The 20,717-nt window shown below is 37.3% G+C and overlaps 2 protein-coding genes across 3 annotated transcripts in view; both read left to right on the forward strand.

Moving 5' to 3' along the window:
• LOC128251164 (zinc finger protein 479-like) overlaps nucleotides 1-20,717 on the forward strand; it is a 27,079-nt gene that overhangs the window by 2,986 nt on the left and 3,376 nt on the right. The gene's annotated exons all lie outside the window — the stretch shown is intronic.
• On the forward strand, nucleotides 5,266-16,618 carry LOC106874834 (zinc finger protein 345). The gene is made up of 2 exons (XM_052977671.1): nucleotides 5,266-5,863; nucleotides 8,389-16,618. The coding sequence occupies exon 2, from the start codon at nucleotides 8,784-8,786 to the stop codon at nucleotides 9,834-9,836; it is 1,053 nt and encodes a 350-aa protein (XP_052833631.1). The 5' UTR covers nucleotides 5,266-5,863; nucleotides 8,389-8,783; the 3' UTR covers nucleotides 9,837-16,618.

Here is a 20,717-nt window from a genome sequence, read left to right on the forward strand (position 1 = left end):
AGAGAAACCACAATCAAGATATCAGTGCAATATCTGTAAAACGTTTTTCACTTACAAACATAGTTTAACTACACACAAACGTATACATACAGGAGAGAAGCCATTTCACTGTGATATCTGTGGTGAATCATTCTCTGTTCGAAGTGACTTAACTAATCACGAACGTATTCATTCTGGAAAGAGGCTATTTCACTGTGATATCTGTGGTAAATTATGCTCTTGTGGGAGTGCCTTAATATCTCACAAGCGTATTCATACAGGAGAGAAACCATTTCACTGTGATATCTGTGGTAAATCGTTTCTTTTCAAAAGTTCTGTAGCTCCTCACAAGCGTATTCATACTGGAGAGAAGCCATTTCAATGTGATATCTGTGGTAAATCATTCACTGTTGGAAGTGCCTTAATAACTCACAAGCGTATTCATACAGGAGAGAAACCGTTTCACTGTGATATCTGTGGTGAATCATTCTCTCGAAGTAGGAATTTAACTGATCACAAGCGTATTCATACTGGGGAGAAGCCATTTCACTGTGATATCTGTGGTAACTCATTCTATCGAAATAGGACTTTAACTGATCACAAGCGTATTCATACAGGAGAGAAACCATATCAGTGTGATATCTGTGGTAAATCATTCTCTCAAAGTAGGACTTTAACTGATCACAAACGTATTCACACAGGAGAGAAACCATATCAGTGTGATATCTGTGGTAAATCATTCTCTCAAAGTAATGTTTTAACCAAACACAAACGTATTCATACTGGGGATAAACCATATCAGTGTGGTATCTGTGGTAAATCATTCTCTGTAAAAAGTAAATTAATTATGCACAAACGTGTTCCCACAGGGGAGAATCTTTATGATTGTGCTATCTAGGGTAAATCATTCTCTTGAAACTGTCTCTCAAATAGACATGTATGTGTACAAAAGTGTGACTATATTGTCAGAGATCATTGCATCTCATAACAACCAACGTTTTCAGATCTGTTTCTCTGATAAATCAGGAAATGGCAGTGTGATTTTTAACAGTAATCCATAAACTCTTCACTATAATCATACTCATTGTTCTATCTTTGAGGTTGTATTTTATTCCATATTCTTTGTAGCACTTTTAGAAACCTCTTACAACATACAAGGAATGTGGTATTCTATCTGTATCTAGTTTTAAAATAAAACTGCATAGAAATACTCTGTCAAAATTGATTCTAAAAATACTTATTAAATGTAACTAAAGTGGAGGCACATGGCCTAGTGGTTAGAGCAGCGAACTTGCGGTCAAGGGATCGCAGGTTCGAATCTCAGACCAGGTGATGCGTGTGTTTATGAGCGAAACACCTAAATTCTAAGCGGCTCTGGCAGAAGGTAATGGTGATCTTCTGCTGTCTCTTTCGCCACAACTTTCCCTCATTCTTTCCTCCTGCATCTAGCAGCTCACCTGCGACAAACCGCGTCCCATCCAGGTGGGAAACCTATTCGCAAATGAAACCGGGAAACCAATCCTTATGAGCTGAGCATGGCTCAAGAAGGAACAAACAACAACAATGTAACCATAAATAAAATTATATAACCACAAATGTATTCACACATAACAGAAAATCTAACAGAATGTCAGAACAACCACCCAACGATATATCTTATATTTGGAGGTATCCTCCATGTTACAGCCACCTCAAATTTTGCCCTAATGGTAATTTTAAAGTATGACCACTAATTTTGGGATAGGAACTGTAAATTTGCTCTTAAGGAAACTCATTGCGTAGTTTAAAACTGCACTTTTCGCATAGCTCAGTGGCCACTTGCACTTTAGTTAAAATCAGCGTATAATAGCTAGGAATTTGAAAAACTAATATTATATTAACACACACATATGCATAGGTATATATAATGAACATAAAATGAGTGTGTGTGTGTGTATCATCATCATCGTTTAACGTCCGCTTTCCATGCTGGCATGGGTTGGACGGTTTGACTGGGGACTAGTGAGCCAGATGGCTGCACCAGGCTCCAATCTGATCTGGTAGCATTTCTACAGCTGGATGCCCTTCCTAACGCCAACCACTCCGAGAGTGTAGTGGGTCCTTTTACATGCCACCGGCATGAGGGCCAGTCAGGTGGTACTGGCAAAGGCCATGCTCAAATGGTGTTTTCCATGTACCATCAGCACAAGTGGCAGTAAGGCGACGCTGGTAACGATCACGCTCGAATGGTATTTTTTACGTGCCACGCAGCAGCTCTGGTCATGATCACGCTCGGATGGTGCTCTTAGCACTCCACTAGCACGGATGCCAGTCATGCGGTGCTGTCATCGAATTCGATTCCGATTTCACTTGCCTCAACAGGTCTTCACAAGCATAGTTTAGTGTCCAATGAAAGAAAGGTATGCCTAAATGGGCTGGTTACACCACCGGCATAGGCCACAAGTTATGGTCTCACTTGGCCTGGCCACAGGTTATGGTCTCACTTGGTCTGCTGGGTCTTCTCAAGCACAGCATATTTCCAAAGGTCTCAGTCACTAGTCATTGCCTCAGTGAGGCCTAATGTTCGAAGGTCATGCTTCACCACCTCATCCCAGGTCTTCCTGGGTCTACCTCTTCCACAGTTTCCCTCGACTGCTAGGGTGTGACACTTTTTCACACAGCTACTATCATCCATTTGCACCACAACCATACCAGTGCAGTCGTCTCTCACACATCTGAGGCTTCTTAGATCCAACTTTTCTCTCAAGGCACTTATACTCTGTCTACATCATCATTTAATGTCCATTATCCCTGCTGGCATAGGTTGGATGGCTTGGCCTAACCTGGCAAGCTGGTGAGTTACACCAGACTCCAGTGTGATTTGGCATGGTTTCTACAGCTGGGTGCTTCTATGTGACACAGCATGCATGCATTTATGTGACACCACACACAACATGGGCGCTTTTCTGTGGTACTGCCATAAATGCTTTACACCACCAGAATGATCGGTCTTAACAATTCTGTGGATTACTGTATGGCAAGATCCATGAACTGAATGGCCTAACCACTAATCCATGCACCTTCACAATAGTTTGAAATAGATAAGTGAATATGTTTCAAATAAAAGCATATAATGTGGTGTCCTAATGTATTTTGAAAGTTGAATGAAATGTCTTTGATGTTAGGTCTATGGGGATTGATTTAGATTGATGAGATAGCCACAATAATATAATTTGCAACAACAATATGACCACCACACCTGCCCACCATCACATGTAGACTAATGTAACCGACATCATTGACGCAACAACTTTTGAGTTCAACTGAATATCAGACTGTATGCCAAGATGTGTGTGTATGTGTATTTGTTTTAAATCAGAAGTGCAAGGGTTGAATTGCCTATAAAATCTGGTAACCCCGCATATAGTATTTTCTCTTCCTGAGTCATCTTATTTCTATTATTACTTCCGTAGAAATAAGAAAATGTTTTACTCCCACATAGTAAATCTTTTCAAATTTTTTTTACTATATATTTGATTTGGATAATCAATTGCCACTGCTATTGGATCTTCTTTCAATATGAAATATTTGGAAAGGAGCTATCAAGTAGGCCTGAAGGTAGTAATGCGGGAAGGAACTGGAAAGCGATTACACTGGTTATTAAACTTGATGTTTCTAAAAAGATTTGGAGCAGAAGTAAAACTCAGTTTGGCAAAACATTATATTTTGAAATGTCACACCAGGATTGATATTTGACTACTGAGTGAATACTATGCTGAAGAAGCTCCTCCATTAATTGTGAGAGCTTATTTTTCCATACATGTAATCAGCATCGTTTAACGTCCGCCTTCCATGCTAGCATTGGTGGGTGCTTAAAACACACGAGTATATGGATGGAGGATCAGAATTGGTGTAATGTGCCTATAAACAAGTAATTCAAAAGAGCCAAAAGTTTATATGATGATTTACTGTAAGAGGAAGGTGAAACTTGTAATGAAAACCCTTTTGTGTCTCATAAAAGCTGATTTGAAAGAAATATAATATGAGAAGAATCTAAGATGGTGAGCTGGCAGAATTGCTCATGCCCTGAGCAAAATGCTTAGTAGCATTTCATCTGTCCTTATGTTCTGAGTTCAAATTCTACTGTGGTCAACTTTACCTTTCATCCTTTTGGGGTCCATAAAATAAGTACCAGTCAAGCACTGGGAATTGATGAAATCCCCAGAAATTATTGGCTTTGCATCAAAATTTGAAACTAATTTGCAGAGAACCTTTATGGCATATTATAAGAGAACTTTCAAAGTCTATATATGAAAAGAACTTTCAAACAACATATGAAAGCAATTGACAGGGAGGAGAAACCTACAATTAGAGATTTCTGGAGGAAGTTCAACATAATGGATGCTTTGGGTAATATAGCGGGATGATGTGAAACCTTCAACTTTGAATAGTTCTTGGAACAGTATATAGCCAGACTGTATCTGTGACATTACAAGTTTTCCTCAAGCAGAAAGTCTACATGGAATTGGGAAGGATATTGTGACACTTGCAAAGGATGTAGGATTTGATGTGATTGGGTTACCAGTGTTTCAAAGAGAAAGTTTATCCATTGAAGAGGTGATACTCTTAGAGAAAGAAATGAATATACAGATGACACGACAGAAGTCCTAATGACAGTTAAATTCACTAAAAATATTATTGTTGAAGGGTTGGCACGTATAGAGGAATGTTTGCAGGTTTATGCTGACAATTTGTGAACCTTTGACATAAATCATATTCATGGTTCTTTGTTTGAACAATTGTTTTATAGCCAGATTCTCTGTTTGTAGCCTTTTATAACATACAAGGATTTGGTACATCCCCCCTGTGTTCAGTGGCTAGACCTCAAAAGGTCTGGAACGGAAAAACATCGAGATGGTGTGAAGCTAGAGTTTTATAGTGAGCAGTCAGCTCACACTGAGGTTTAGAAGAGACTGTCTCACGTGACCTTATTTGAAGGCTGCAACTGGTTGGGTTGCATATTGGTGCACAATAGAGCAAGAGACAAATTGCCCCAATACCAACCAATCAGAGTAGTGGACACAACAGGGTCCAAAAGGGCGGCCGAAGACTAGCTGTTATCTACTACGTCCGTATTTATGTATATGTAACAGAGAGAGAGGAATTTCCCTCAAGCGTACGCTACACATGCAAAAAAAAAAAAAAATACATAACACACAGCCTCACTCTCTTTCTCCTCTCACTTCAAATCAAACGTCGCCTTCAAAACGTCATGAAAACAAAAGTAAATAGATAAAAAATCTTCTACGGAAATTAACGAACAATCATATAGTCCCATATGATTGAATTTTGACAGACATGAGGGGTATACCGAAAGAATGCCGCTTTTCGTACGCTATGCGTAAAAATAACTCCAAACGAGGATGTTTTGAAGTATAGATTATCGTGTGTTAAACATCTAAAGCGTGAGAGAGGATGCAAACCACTAACTGAAGCCAGAGTCCCTTTTATTTCGCCCAGTTCGTTAACTGGTTTGCAATAAACGTCCTTGTCTTCAGCTTGTTTCTTGCAAGTTCACGGACAATGTCGTACAGGAGTAAACATAAAAAGAAGAATGTTAGTTTGATTTTAATTGAAGTAGAACTGAAATTTGTAATATAAATCTTTAGATATTTACACCTGTTTATTCGCTTATTTGCTCACGTGCGATTTCAAAGTACCTTTCACTTTCAATTTGTGTTTTTAGCAAGTTTCAATTGGCAACCCTCTTTCTCCCTCTACCGGAGAATTAAAATAATACACATATAAAGGGGAATAACTTCATATTTTGTAAGATATACGTGATTAGGACGATGTCAGTTTAATTGTTGTTAATTGTGCACCGACTAATTGCATATGAGGAACGGTAAGTTGACAAAGATTTACTTGAATAATAAATCTGTAATAATGTAAGTGAGAGAATTGTTATTCTGTGAATCCTTCAACGGTACAGCAGCTCTTTTCAAGTGAAAACACACGACAACATTGGGACAAAGATATTTACTCCGCAACTTGAAAGGATAATACTTCCAGGCTGAAATGTCGATCTGTATTTTTAAAGACACACACTCCATTGTTACATATAAAGCGATATAACGAGATAAATGTTTTGTTAAATTATTTTATATTCCTTAATTCTGGTTTAAACACCCCATATAAGCTCCCATCACTTTTTTAGTTTTTGGAATTCTTGAAAATTTTTTTGCGAATTTATATTCTCCACATGAGAATTCATACGATTGTGCTAAAACCAAAGGAAAAAGGGTTGATGGTGCGTGATTTAAAGGCTATCTAGCTGTTATTTTTAGCCCATCTCTCCCTTATACCCTACTTGTTAGTGTTATATATTGAGGTTTTTCAATACCCCCCCCCCAATTAAAATTTTTGATTTTATTTGCTTTAAAGAGATCGTAGCGAATTGACGAACATATACAAATCGAAATTGAATACATACAAACACATTAAAGTGGAAAGAATTTGCGTTTTACTTGTGTTTGCCTTAATATATTTGTCAACTAAATGTGGCGGTCCTATAGAATTGTCCCTCATATTGACAAATGACTGAGACCTTTGTCGATATACTGTGCTTGAGCAAACCTGATGAAATTGTAGTCGTAGCTGATGCTGGTTTTACATAACTAGCACCGATGCTGGTCGCACGTAAATGTCAACGACTACATACTTGGAGGAATTGATGTTAGGAAGGGCATTCAGCCAGAGAATCCGTGCCAAATCAGATTGGAACCCGGTGCAGCTCCCCAGCTTACCAATTTTCAGTCAAACCATCCAATTCTTGCCAACAATTGAAAATGGATATTAAATGATGTGTGGTTGTTAATGTTAAGTCCTTTCTTTTTTCTTTTGTTGCCGTCCAGGTGCGTGGGGCTCTTGCTATCATATTTCTTTACGTTTTGCGTATGTGTACGCCTGGCATAAGATTCAGCGTTCTATGGTTTCTGCCATTATCTCCACTATACCTGATATTCCCTCTTGTTTGAATGTTTTTTGCTACTGTATAAACTGTATATTTTTTTGGTTGTATCCTGTGTATTCACCCCCACCACTTTTCTTGTTGTTTTCTCTATTCTGTTATGGGGGTGCATCTGGTTGTTATGGTTATTTTTTTTTGTGGGCGGGGGAGTAATTTGCTATTCTACAGATTACCTTATTACATTTATCCATTTTGGTTTGGTTCACTGAGCTATGTAATATTTTATCTTTGTATCCTGCATCTTCTAAAGCTTTATTATAGCAATTATTGTTTTCTTTAAAAATGTCCTTATTACCGACAATCTGGATATGCAAGTGGAAATGTTTCTGACTATGGATTGAGTTATGCATTTGGGTTGAATGCTTTTGTAGTTTATGTATTTAAGGTTGTAGTTAGATTTATGGTATGGTTTGAATACACTGGGAATTAGGGTTTTAGGGTTAGGGTTAAGGTTAGTGTTAGGGTTAGGATTAGGATTAGGGTTGGTGTTAGGGTTAGGGTTAGAGTTAACCTAGAAGGGACAGGCCCCTTATTTTTTGGTTAAGGGTGTTGGTAAGTTTTCCTAAGTTACTCCAATCCAGATCCCCAATGCAAACCTTCAGATCAACCTTTTCCTAGGCAGATCTCTAATGCAACTTTAAAAAAAAACAGTCAATGAGTGGAAATAACCAATAAACTGATTCCATATGGGATTTCCCAATCAAATTGCCAGCAAACCATTTTCAGCCAAACCAATTTCAACGGATTTTGCTCAAATCTGATGTCCATGTTACTTATTTTGGTTTTAAATAAAGCACTTGATCACTTAATAATCCTAGCTTAATCCCGGGCAGCGCCGGGCTATACTGCCAGTATATATATATATATATATGTATATGTGTCTGTTTACAGTTTGGCAAAAGAGAATAAGGACTAGGCATACAAAGAATAAATCCTGGGGTTGATTTCTTCAACTAAAAGGTGGTGCTCCAGCATGGCCACAGTCAAATGACTGAAACAAGTAAAAAGGAAGAATGAATATATATATATATATATATATATGTAATAATAAAGGATAAAAATGATCAAAGATTTTATCAGTGGCCAGCATATAATATAGACCTATTAAGGTAAATTCATATATAGAGAATTTATAATAGTATAAAATACAATTATAATTAAGGGCATAGAAGAGACCATGACATATATATTTAGACACATACAAGATGATGATGATGATATATTTACATAGACACATTATGAGAAGCATAGCCTCTAGAATGATGTTGGTATTCCAAACCTGACATAATGTTAGAGTTGGTCTTAGTAACGGTGATGGTTTTAGTTGTAATCCACTGTTTCATCTCTGCTTTTAAAATGTCCTCTAAATCTTACACTGTTGTTTCTCTCTTTTATTTCAGAATATCAGATGACATTGGCATCACAGTATTGTTTCCATGAATATTTATCACCTTCTAAAACTGAAAGAAAATATTGTTCAGAATAGATTTTTAATAATCCTAGAGAATTACAGTGAAATATTTCTTCTGAAGTGAGATTGATAGCAACATTTCTCTTCTTAAATGTTTGGAATGTCTACAGAGTGATTTTATACAGAAATCAAACTTCGGTAATTTTGAAAAGAATCTTACAGCATCTTCAGATATTAACAAAGATTGCAGCCGAAGGAAAGAGAACAGTAATAAAGGAATAAACTGTGGAATTGAACAGGAAATGCTTTGGCATATATTGTGCTGATAAAAGCAAAATGAGGATTGTCTGAGAAAGCTGTAGAATATATTTTTATAAAGAGGTGATGTCAAAAGAGAAACCACAATCAAGATATCAGTGTGATATCTGTAAAACGTTTTTCACTTACAAACATAGTTTAACTACTCACAAACGTATACATACAGGAGAGAAGCCATTTCACTGTGATATCTGTGGTGAATCATTCCCTGTTCGAAGTGACATAACTAAGCACAAACGTATTCATATTAGAGAGAAGCTATTTCACTGTGATATCTGTGGTAAATTATCCTCTTGTGGAAGTGCCTTAATATCTCACAAACGTATTCATACGGGGGAGAAGCCATTTCACTGTGATATATGTGGGAAATCATTCTCTCAAAGTAGCGTTTTGACTTATCACAAACGTATTCATACAGGAGAGAAGCCGTTTGATTGTGATATCTGTGGTAAATCATTCTCTGTTGGAAGTGCTTTAATATCTCACAAGCGTATTCATACTGGAGAGAAACCGTTTCACTGTGATATCTGTGGTAAATTATTCTCTGTTGGAAGTGGCTTAACATCTCACAAGCGTATTCATACTGGAGAGAAGCCATTTCAGTGTAATATCTGTGGTAAATCATTCTCTCAGAGTAGCACTTTAACCAAACATGAACGTATTCATACAGGGGAGAAACCATATCACTGTGATGTCTGTGGTAAATCATTCTCTGAAAATGGCAAATTAACCATGCACATACGTATTCACACAGGAGAGAAGCCATTTCACTGTGATATTTGTGGTAAATCATTTTCTGCAGGTAGCATATTAATTAAACATCAACGTATTCATACAGGAGAGAAGCCTTTTCACTGTGATATCTGTGGTAAATCATTCTCTCAAAGTGGCACTTTAACCAAACATGAACGTATTCATACAGGGGAGAAGCCATATCAGTGTGATATCTGTGGGAAATCATTCTCCGAGAAAGGTAAATTAAGTCTGCACGTACGTATTCACACAGGGGAGAAGCCATTTCACTGTGATACCTGTGGTAAATCATTCCCTGCAAAAGGTAAATTAACTATGCACAAACGTATTCACACAGGGAAGAAGCCATATCATTCTGCTGTTTAGGGTAAATCATTCTCTCAAAACTGTCACTTGAATAGACATATATCTATGCATATAAAAAATGTGACTATATCTTTGTCAAAGTTCATTGCATCTGAAAACAACCAATATTTTCATGTCTTTTATTCTGATAAATCAGGAAATCCATCAACTCTTCTCTATAATCATTGTTCTTTCTTTGAGATACATGTTATTGCCACATTCTGTATGCGTAGGTATATATAATGAACATAAAACAAGTGTGTATATATATCATCATCATCATTTAACGTCCATTGTCCCTGCTGGTATGGGCTGGATGGTTTGACCACAATCTAATTTTGCATGGTTTCTACAGCTGGATGGCCTTCCTAACACCAACCACTTTCCAGAGTGCTGGGTGCTTTCATGTGACACCACATGGGCACCTTTACATAGGACTGTACGGGAACTTTTACATGACGCCACATGGGTGCTTTTCTGTGGCACTTTCATGAGAGCTTTTCACCACCAGAAGGATCAGTCTTAAAACTTCTGCAGTAGAGTATGTACTTTCTTGATTACGGCAGGGTGCTAGGTATGTCTGTCCTTTGTCATCTCGCCTCAAATATATGCATACATGAATGTGTGCATGTGTGTTTCTGTCATCATTACCAACACCAACAATAACAGGAACAATATCTGAAATGGCACTCTTGGTTACAATGACAAGGGTCCTAATTGATCCAGTTAATGGAACAGCCTGCTCATGAAACTAATGTGCAAGTGGCTGAGCACTGAAGAACTGCACAGACACAGACACACGTATCTTTAATGCAGTTTTCAGGGAGAGTCAGCAGGACACAGAATGTGACAATGCTGGCCATTTGAATTACAGGTACGACTTATTAGCCGAGTGAATTAGAGCAGTGTGAAATAAAGTGTTTGCCCCAAGGATACAGTGCACTGTTGGGAATCGAACTCACATACTCAGACACATGGGCTGAATGGCCTAACCACTAAGACACGCACCTTCGCCATAGTTGGAAATAGATAAGCAAATACATTTCAAATAAAAGCCTATAATAAGGTGTCCTGGTGTATTTTGGAAGTTGAATGAAATGCCTTCGATCTTAGGTCTATGGGGATTGACTTGGGATAGCCAAAATGATATAACCACCACACCCCCAGCAGTACCTGCCCACCATCACATCTAAACCAATGCAACCCACATCATCACCACTATTGACCCAACAACTCTTGAATACAACTACATATCAGCATGTATGCCAACACGTGTGTGTTTTTGTATGTGTATTTATGTCTTTAACTCAGAATTACTACATATTTGTTTTGGATAATTAATCATAACTGCTATTGGATTTTCCTTCAGTTTCCCTTGCCTGTAAAGAAGCTATCAAGTAGGCCTAAAGGCAGTAAGGCGAAAGGAAGAATATAGGGAATGTGATGTGTGTAGAACCTAAGGCGGTGAACTGGCTGAATTGCTACGGCACTGAGCAAAATGCTTAGTAGCATTTCATCTGTCTTTATCTTCTGAGTTCAAATTCTGCTGTGGTCAACTTTATCTTTCACCCATTTGAGGTCCATAAAATAAGTACCAGTCAAGCACTGGGAGTTGATGTAATCCAAAATCTGAAGCCAGTACGAAAAGAACTTTGAAGGCGTTTTATAAGAGAGAGAGGGATGGAGAGAGAGGGACGGAGAGAGAGAGAGAGTAGATAGTGTGTGAGTAGTATGTTTGAGTAGTACAGAGTGCGTTCTGTCTCAACATATATTTCTGCGATAAGTTATTTTAGATAACCACAACCAACTATTTATTTGTATAATAGCATTTTTCACCAGACGTGTACATGCATGTTATAACAGTTCTGCACCATACAAATTTTAGATGGAAGCTATGGACTTCTTTTATATATGAGAGAAAATTAAGGATCTGATGAGGAGCTGCTATAACAATTTCAAAATGTGGTTCATGAGAGAAAATTTCACAACAGACTGGTATCATCTTGAGACTGGAATTGTTGTAGTTATTACAGCTCAAGAGAAATCACCTAAGAAGATATTCATGGATGACATAACAATACTAACAAAGAGACTAAAAGGATGTGCAAATAGTTCTGGATAGTAAATTCGATGGACGAAGTACTTGGTCAAGAATGTGGTTTAAAGCAAATAAGTAATGCAGTCTATCATTTGTGAAAGGTCAGTGGAAACAAGTGAAGTTAAAAATAGCAGGAGAACCCATGCTAAAAGTTAAAGACGATGGTACACTATCTTGTTAACTGATAAGCATTGATGAGAACTTTCAAAGTGCATATATGAGAAAAACTTTCAAACAACATATGAAAGCAATTGACAGGGAGGAGAAACCTACAATTAGAGATTTCTGGAGGAAATTCAACATAATGAATACTGTGTGTAATATAGCTGAATGATAAGATGAAGTGAAACCTTCAACTTTGAATAGTACTTGGGAAAGTATATGGCCAGATTGTATCTGTGACTTTACAAGTTTTCCTCAAGCAGAAAGTCTACATGAAATTCGGAAGGATATTGTGACACTTGCAAAGGATGTAGGATTTGAAAAAGTCAGAGAATGATGTGATTGAGTTGCTAGTGTCTCAGAGAGAAAGTTTTTCTACTAAGGAAAAGAACAATCTGAAAATACATATGAGACAACAGAAGTCTTACCAATAAACTTAAATTCAGTAAAAATATTATTGCTAAACAGTTGGCATGTACAAAGGCAGATCTGCAAGTTTTTGCTAATAATCGACGGACATTTGACATAAATCATATGATCATGGTTCTTTGAGTAATTGTTTTATAGCCATGTTCTCTCTTTGTAGCCTGTTATAACATACAAGGATATGGTACATTATATTAAAACTGGATATAAATACTGTCAAAATTGCTTCTAAAGATTATTGTCTTATTTAACCATTAATAAAGATTATCTTATATAACTATAAATGTATTCACACACAACCTACGATGTAACAATATATAAGAGCAACTATTCGACTCTATATTTTATATATATCCTACCATAACTTTATTTATATTTTAATAAAATCACACTTTCAAAATGTTCATCACTTGGCTGTGTGATAAAGAAGTTTGCTTTCAAACCACATGGGTTTGGGTTCATTCCCACTGCATAACATCTTGGATAAGTGTCTTATATACCCTGAACTGACCAAAGCCTTGCTAGTGTATTTGGTAGATGGCAACTTGAGAAAAACCTGTGTGTGTGTATATATGTATGTATGTATTGGGTCATCCCATAAATAATGCGTTTTTTTTTAATATTTATTTTTCAAAATTAAGATAAAGTTCTTTTTAATCTAAAACATACTCTCCTTCATTTTCTTCAATGCTCTGCCATCTAGCTGGTATATTTGCAATGCCCCTCTTCTAAAATCCACTTGTGTGTGACGAAAAATACTCTTCTAGTACTGTTCTGACCTCATCTACAGAATTCATATTTTTCCTGTCCAAGTGATTTTGAAGTCTGCAAAATAAATGATAATCAGATTGGGCAAACTGCTCCAGCTGTCGGAATGTTATCGCTGCATGTGGCAAGCATTATCCTGATGGTAGACCATCTTTCGTCTTGAAACCAAAGATGGTCATTTTCTGATGTTATGCAGGTGTTGATGAAGTGTTGAATGACCAAATCCAAGCTTCTCTGCTGTCTTCTCAATAGTTACAATGGGATTTTGTTCCACCAGGGTTTGCAGGACCTCCTCATCGAGCTCTACAGATCTTCCAGGATGAGGCTCGTCTTCTAGGCTGTAGTATCCGGCTCGGAATTTCTGGAACCACCGTTGACACTGGCTTATGCTTATTTTCCAATCCCCATATGCTGCATTAGTATTCCTTGCATTTTCCGTTGTGTTGTTGCCTTTATTGAACTCATAAATCAAAATATGCTGAATATGCTCCTTTGTCACTTCCACAATAGCTTTGAAAAAATAACTGTTAAAATCAAAGTGGACTCTTCCAAACTTGCACTGAGAATGAAAACAAGGTAAAATTACATCCTGTTCCCTTCCAACTTCCCCTCTGACTTTTAGTTCATACAATTGAAAAAACCGTGTTATTTATGGGATGACCCAATAATTTATGTTGTATTGTTTCAGCAAGTAATGTTTTGATGAGGTAAGAGAGTGAAGATAATCTTAAAATAAAAACTACTGTAGTAGTGCAGGTTACTTCTATTGTACTGCACTTAACTGTGCAGGCTAAGCCTCGCCAATGTTTGAACGAATTTGTAATGGCCATGCCAGCCTGGAAGCAATAAATTATGTTGAAATTTGTCTTAAGATAGATGAGGCTTAGCCCATACAGTCAAGTACTCTATGCTACATGTGTCCTACAACACTATGATGGTTTTTATTTTGACATTATATACATATATTCATGCATGTGTCTGTGTTATATACATGTATGTCTGTATCTTCTTGTCTTGATATCACATGATTGTTGCATATGAATGTCATTAGGATTGCAAATTATATGAGTAAATATGGTATTGTGTGGGGTGGGGGCATGGATTGTGTTTAAGCATTGATTAATCCTGGATGAACAAACTTGCAATATAAAACGGGTTGATTACAGGGACTTTTATGACCTTTCAAATGGAAATAAAGATTGTATTGAACCAAGGAAAGATGTTTAAATAACAAAGAAAATTTACAAAATACCTTGTACATGTGGCTTCTAACTACAGTTTGGTACCCCCACCACTGATTTTCATTTTATTTCACAATGACATCTCCTAGCATACACTAAACAGGTTTCCTTGTTTTACTTAGAAATCCATCCACATTCTCTGGCCAGTACTTGTGGAAGGGTTGATGTGGGTAGGGACCTGAGATACCTCATTACAAGGGTACAATCAGAGACAATGATCATTTCAGTCTCCAGTTGGAATCTGAAGTATAAGCAACTGAAATAATGACTATTATCCAATCATCTATTTCTTGGTCTATCCCTAGGACTGCCTTTTAGTTAGGCTTGAAGAATCTGCCTTGTGAGTCTTTTATGCAACTTTCTAACCACAAGTCTAAAATACAGGAGTTGTAATCTCTCAATGTAGAAAGAGTCCTTGATCTCCACAGTAGAGATCTTTTGGTGGAACCACATTTGGCCACTTGTATTCTTGATCATACTCTTTCAAACATCACCTAACCTTTCTTCTGCGAATTGAATGCTTGATGTGGCTCATTACTGTACCAGCACCTATAATTCTTTGAGTAGGAAAATAAGGGAAAAGAAAATACATGTATCATAAATGCTTTGACAGAGTTTTTTCTAGATCTAAAATATTAAGGAATGAAAATAAATGGAATGTAGGAGTACTATTTCCCTTTGGCAGAACAGTTATCCATCTATGCATGATTTAGTTAGTGTAGCCAACTACTTTAACTTGTGCATAAACACATGCTGCTGCCTATCACCAGACATGGGGAAGTTTTTTAGTCAGTTCTAGTCAGGCTTCCACTGAAGCAAGATGTATCATCATGTCGCTGTCTGAACCCAACACCATGTGGAAAATATCTAATAGAGAAACATTCAGCACCTCACCTTGCACACCCAATCTCCAATGCACAGCTTTCACTGGGGGAGATTGCAAGAAATACTGCAATCGGTGTTGTTTTACAGTGCTTTCAGTTTTCAGTTTTTTTTTCACTTTTAATTAGTTCTTCCAGAACATTATGGAATACAGCTTTTGTTATGCTAAACATAAAAATAACCGCAAACAAGGATGTTTTGAAGTGTTGAATATTTTGTGTTAAATAATTTGCAACGTATGAGAGGATACAAACCACAATTAAAGCTAGTCTCTTTTCTGTCGACCACTTCATTATCTACTTTGCAAGTCCTCGTCTACAGTTTGTCTCTTGCAAGTTCACCGAAAAGAAGAATGTTAATTAGATTTTATTGTTGTATTTCGGGACGGCCTTTTTTTTTTTTGCCAAATAAACACATGCACTATATATTTTTTCACTTGTTTATTACTCTCGTTCTCTCTTTTACTTGTTTCAGTCATTTGACTGCGGCCATGCTGGAGCACCGCCTTTAGTCGAACAAATCGACCCCAGGACTTATTCTTTGTAAGAACCGCTAAATTACGGGGACGTAAACGCACCAGCATCTGTTGTCAAGCGATGTTGGGGGGGACAAACACAAACATATGCACACACACACATATATATATACATATATACGACAGGCTTCTTTCAGTTTCCATCTACCAAATCCACTCACAAAGCTTTGGTCGGCCCTGGGCTATAGTAGAAGACACTTACCCAAGGTGCCACGCAGTGGGGACTGAACCCAGAACCATGTGGTCGGTAAGCAAGCTACTTACCACACAGCCACTCCTGCGCCTACTGTTCTTATTTTTAAAAACTTTAACCTATGTCCATTGTCTGGAAATCTTTCGTCACACATCTGTGACCTCTTCAGCAACACTTTCGTTTTCGTGTGTGTTCTGCTCAAGTGGAGCAAAAACTAACATGAAAATGAAAAGTGTCGCTGAAGTGGTCGCAGATATGTTACGAAAGATTTCAGGACCAGGGACATGAGTTAAAATAATAGAATAAGAACAGTAATAAACGAGTGAAGAAAAAATATATAGTGCGTGTGTTTATTTGGCAAAAAAAATTACCGTCCCGAAATACAATACCGGTTTCTACACACGATTTCACATCAGGAATCTTGCAACACAAATTCATAACCGTAAATTTGATTTTAATTAAACCGAAATTTTTTTTAATAAATTTTTTTGATATTTACATCTGTTTATTCGATTTTTTTGCTCCGGTGTTATTTTAAAGTATTTTTCCCTTTTAATTTGTGCTTTTTAGCAAGTTTCAATTGGCAACTCTCTCCTTCTACCGGAGAATTTAAGAAATACACAGCATATAAAGGGGGACAACTTCATACTTTGTCCCACGAAGAGGTCGATTTAATTGTTAATTGTGCACTGACTAATTGCATGTGAAGAACGGTAAGTTGACAAAGATTTCCTTGAATAATAAATCTGTAATAATGTGTGTAAGTGAGAGAATTGTTATTCTTCAACGGTACAGCAACTCTTTACAAGTGAAAACACCTAACAATGTTAGGACAAAGATATTTGCTCCCGAAAGTCGTCGTTTTGCTGTACAGGATAATACTTCCAGACTGAAATGTCGATCTGTTATTTGTAAATAGATTCACTATGTGAAGTGATAGAAGGAGATAAATGTTTTGATCAAATATTTTGCAATCAATCGCTTTGAGTTTCTGAGTTGTCACTAACAACTTGTCAGTTACCCTGTTTTAAACTATGATAAAAAAACAACAACAACAACAACAAAAATTACATTTTTTCGTAGCCTTGTGAATTCCTGATTGTACAGGGTGTCCACAAAGTCTGGGTATATGGAGTAAATAAAATCGTAGCATAAACAATTAAAAATAAGAAATAATAATTTCTTAAAGTATGTGTTAATTCCCACATGAGTACACGGAGTAAATAAAATCATAACATAAACAGTTAAATATAAGAAATAATAGTTTCTTAAAGTATATGTTAATCCATATGTACCCAGATTTTGTGGACACCCTGTAGAATACAAATTCGTTAGAATTTTCAGAAAATTCCAAAAATATAAACTATGAGAGTTTATATGCTGAGCTTAATGCAGATTTCCTAGGAATTTTAAAATAAATATCGTGCACGAGTATGATTTTGTTGTGCAACGATTATGATCAACTTATTAAATGGTTTAAAAGATTTATAATTCTAGCTTAACTTTGTGCGTGTGATTTTGGCCATAATTGTTGATCTGTAAAATTTATCTCTAATCGCAAGCTGGCTGCTCTATTACTTTGAACTTTCCATCAGCTTCTATCACACGTTGCTCAGCACGACTATAATTACCATCATCTCGGACAAATGCCGCACTTCAGTTCTCAACGAAAGAATACCTGAAAAACATTTGAATTGACATACAGTTTACAGTCCCAAAATAGTGGAAATAAATTGTTTAGAATATGAAAGTGAATTGCGATAGAAAGTAAAAGTGACGACATTGAGATCCCGTAATTTGTGACTTTTATATAATGTTGACACATGGTATATTCGGTATGTGATGTGCCAGCGTATCCAATACATAAATGTGTGTGTACGTATGGCTGTGTGAAAAGAAGCTTGCTTCCCAACCAGGTGGATCTGGGTTCTGTCCCACTGCTTGGGCAGCTGTCTTCTTCCATAGACTGAGAAGTTATTTTGCATCTATTCACTAGTTTCTTTGTCAAATATCTAGAGTTTAAGGTGCATACTTTATTCCTAGCACAATTACAGAGACCGTGTACCCTGTTCCTATTATTTATTGCGTTATAGTTCCTGCTACATGACTCTGCTGCGCTTGTTTCTAACAATCTGCCGTATTTTGTAAGCTTTCAATCCATAGGTGTTTGTGGTCTGCTATTTCTAGCGATTCACACTTCCTGTCTTCCCTCATTTGCTGGCTCTTAGTTTATTACCCCCCACCCCCACCCCGTAGTGTGTGTTATATTGGTATTAGCATTCGAGTCCCTTCTGTTATTAACTATTCTTGTCCTGTCAGCTAGTTTAATATTATCAATATTGCCGTCAATGAGTTCATTTTTCTGGTCTATTCTAGATTCATTAGTCTTTCGGAAGTGAGATGTAGTCTTCTTGCGTTGCGTGTCCCTATTATCTGCACTAGTGGAAAAAGTGAGCTGGACATTGCGGGTATTTGGTATTTGGTAGACTTGAAAAAGTGTTTCTCGATCGTAGTGTAGGACTGCTTCAGAATGTTGGAAACTATTTGTCCCCCAAATCCAACATTGTACCATAGTCCTTGAATTCCTATTACTATGTATTGTGTACAATATGTTGTACTTGAGAAGACTCATCAAGTCAAGTGAAATTGTAGTCGTGGCTGATACCTGGGTTGCATAACTTTCACCTGTGCCATAAAAAGCACCCTTTGAATATTGGGTGATATGCCGTACTTGAGAGGACCCTATTACTTTGGGCATTATTATGTATTGTGTACAATATGCTGTGTATGAGAAGACCTGTAAAGCGAAGGGAAATCGTAGTTGTGGTTGATTCCAGTGTTGTGTAACTTACATGTAAAAAGCACCCTTCAAATGTTGGGCCTCACAGAGGCAGTGAGAAATGACTGAGACCTTTGTTGACATACTGTGCTAGAGAAGACCTTTCAAGCCAGGTGAAATCGTAATCGTGGCTGATACCAGTGTTACATAAGTGGCACCCATGCTGATGGCACGTAAATATCACCCACTATACTCTTGGAGTGGTTGATGTTAGGAAGGGTATCTCGCTGTAAAAGCCATACCAAATCAAATTGGAACCTGGTGCAGCTTACCAGTTTTCAGTCAATCTTTCCAACCCATGCCAGCATGGAAAACGGACGTTAAATGATGTTCATGATGTATGGTTGTTAATGTTAGAGCCTTTCTTTTTTCGGTGGTGGCTGTGTGGGTATGTGGGGCTCTTGCTATCATATTTCTTTGTTTTGTGCATGTGTACACCTAGGATAGCTTACTTCACTTCTAAGGTTTAGTGTTCTATGATTTGTGCGATTATTTCCACTTGGTAGTTGCACCTGATATTACCTCTCGTTATAATAAATAAATAAGTTACAGTAACTTATATGTTGTAGTAAAAGCAACATGTTCTTTGTCTATCTCCTTAACTTCTTGGAGACTTTAGGTATAATTATACTAATGTGTCCATCTGTTCTAATTTAATTAAATTCTATGTCTTTGTGCAGCTGAGGATTGCTCTGCATTTTAAATTGATGTAATGATTGCATTGTTCAATTAAATGGAGTTGCATGAAACGATCGTACTGCATTACCTCTAGATATCCTTGTTGCTTATTTTGTTGCGAAGACTTATTGGGGCAAGCGAAAGCAAAATCGGGATGGCACCTGTGCCCAGCGTCGCCTTTCTGGCACTTGTGCCCGTGACATGTGCAAGGATTTTCAAGCGAGATCATTGCCAGTGCCCCTGGACTGGCTCTTGTGCAGGTGGCACATAAAATACACCATTTTGAGCGTGGTCGTTGCCAGTACTGCCTGACTGGCCTTTGTGCCGGTGGCACGTAAAAACACCCACTACACTCTCGGAGTGGTTGGCGTTAGGAAGGGCATCCAGCTGTAGAAATGCTGCCAAATCAGATTGGAGTCTAGTGTAGCCATCTAGTTTCACCAGTCCTCAGTCAAATCGTCCAACCCGTGCTAGCATGGAGAGCGGACGTTAAACGACGGATGATGATGATGACGATATATATATATATATACACACAAAGATATATATACTATTTGTCTTTCTGTCTTCTTCCCTGCTTTCCACGGCACTTCTTCATTCCTGTATTCTGATGGAAGAAAGAAACCTGAATGACTCTTTCCCTTCTACTGTTCAAGCAGGAAAACTTGTCCCTCTGGTCATGTTTTTGAATCTTTTCTTTTTTTCATTATTCTCATTCATTACATGTTTCTCTCTCACTCTGTCTCTCTATGTATGCTATCAATCAGTTTCATTTCTCTATTTCTTCTCCATAGAGAAAGAGCCGGACTCTAACATAGATTCAAGGCTCCTTCATTGGAACTTTTATCAACGTCATCTAGGTATTTGTGCATATGTGTGTGTGTGCAGTATTTGGTGTTAGTGTATGCGCAGATTTGTATGTTTGTTTTATGGATGCGTTTTTATGTCTAGATGCATGCATATGTATTTATGTGCTAAATTTTTGGAAAGTTTTACATATCTTTACAGTTCCATTGATGGCTTGAATCTGTAATGTATGTATGTATATACTCTTTTACTTGTTTCAGTCATTTGACTGCG

The sequence above is a fragment of the Octopus bimaculoides genome, chromosome 28 (genome assembly GCF_001194135.2).
Source record: "Octopus bimaculoides isolate UCB-OBI-ISO-001 chromosome 28, ASM119413v2, whole genome shotgun sequence".
Taxonomy (NCBI): Eukaryota; Metazoa; Mollusca; class Cephalopoda; order Octopoda; family Octopodidae; genus Octopus; species Octopus bimaculoides.

Bases quoted from the DNA above. Each gene is read 5' to 3' on its own strand.
- LOC106874834 (XM_052977671.1), top strand. From the start codon at position 8,784: ATGTCAAAAGAGAAACCACAATCAAGATATCAGTGTGATATCTGTAAA.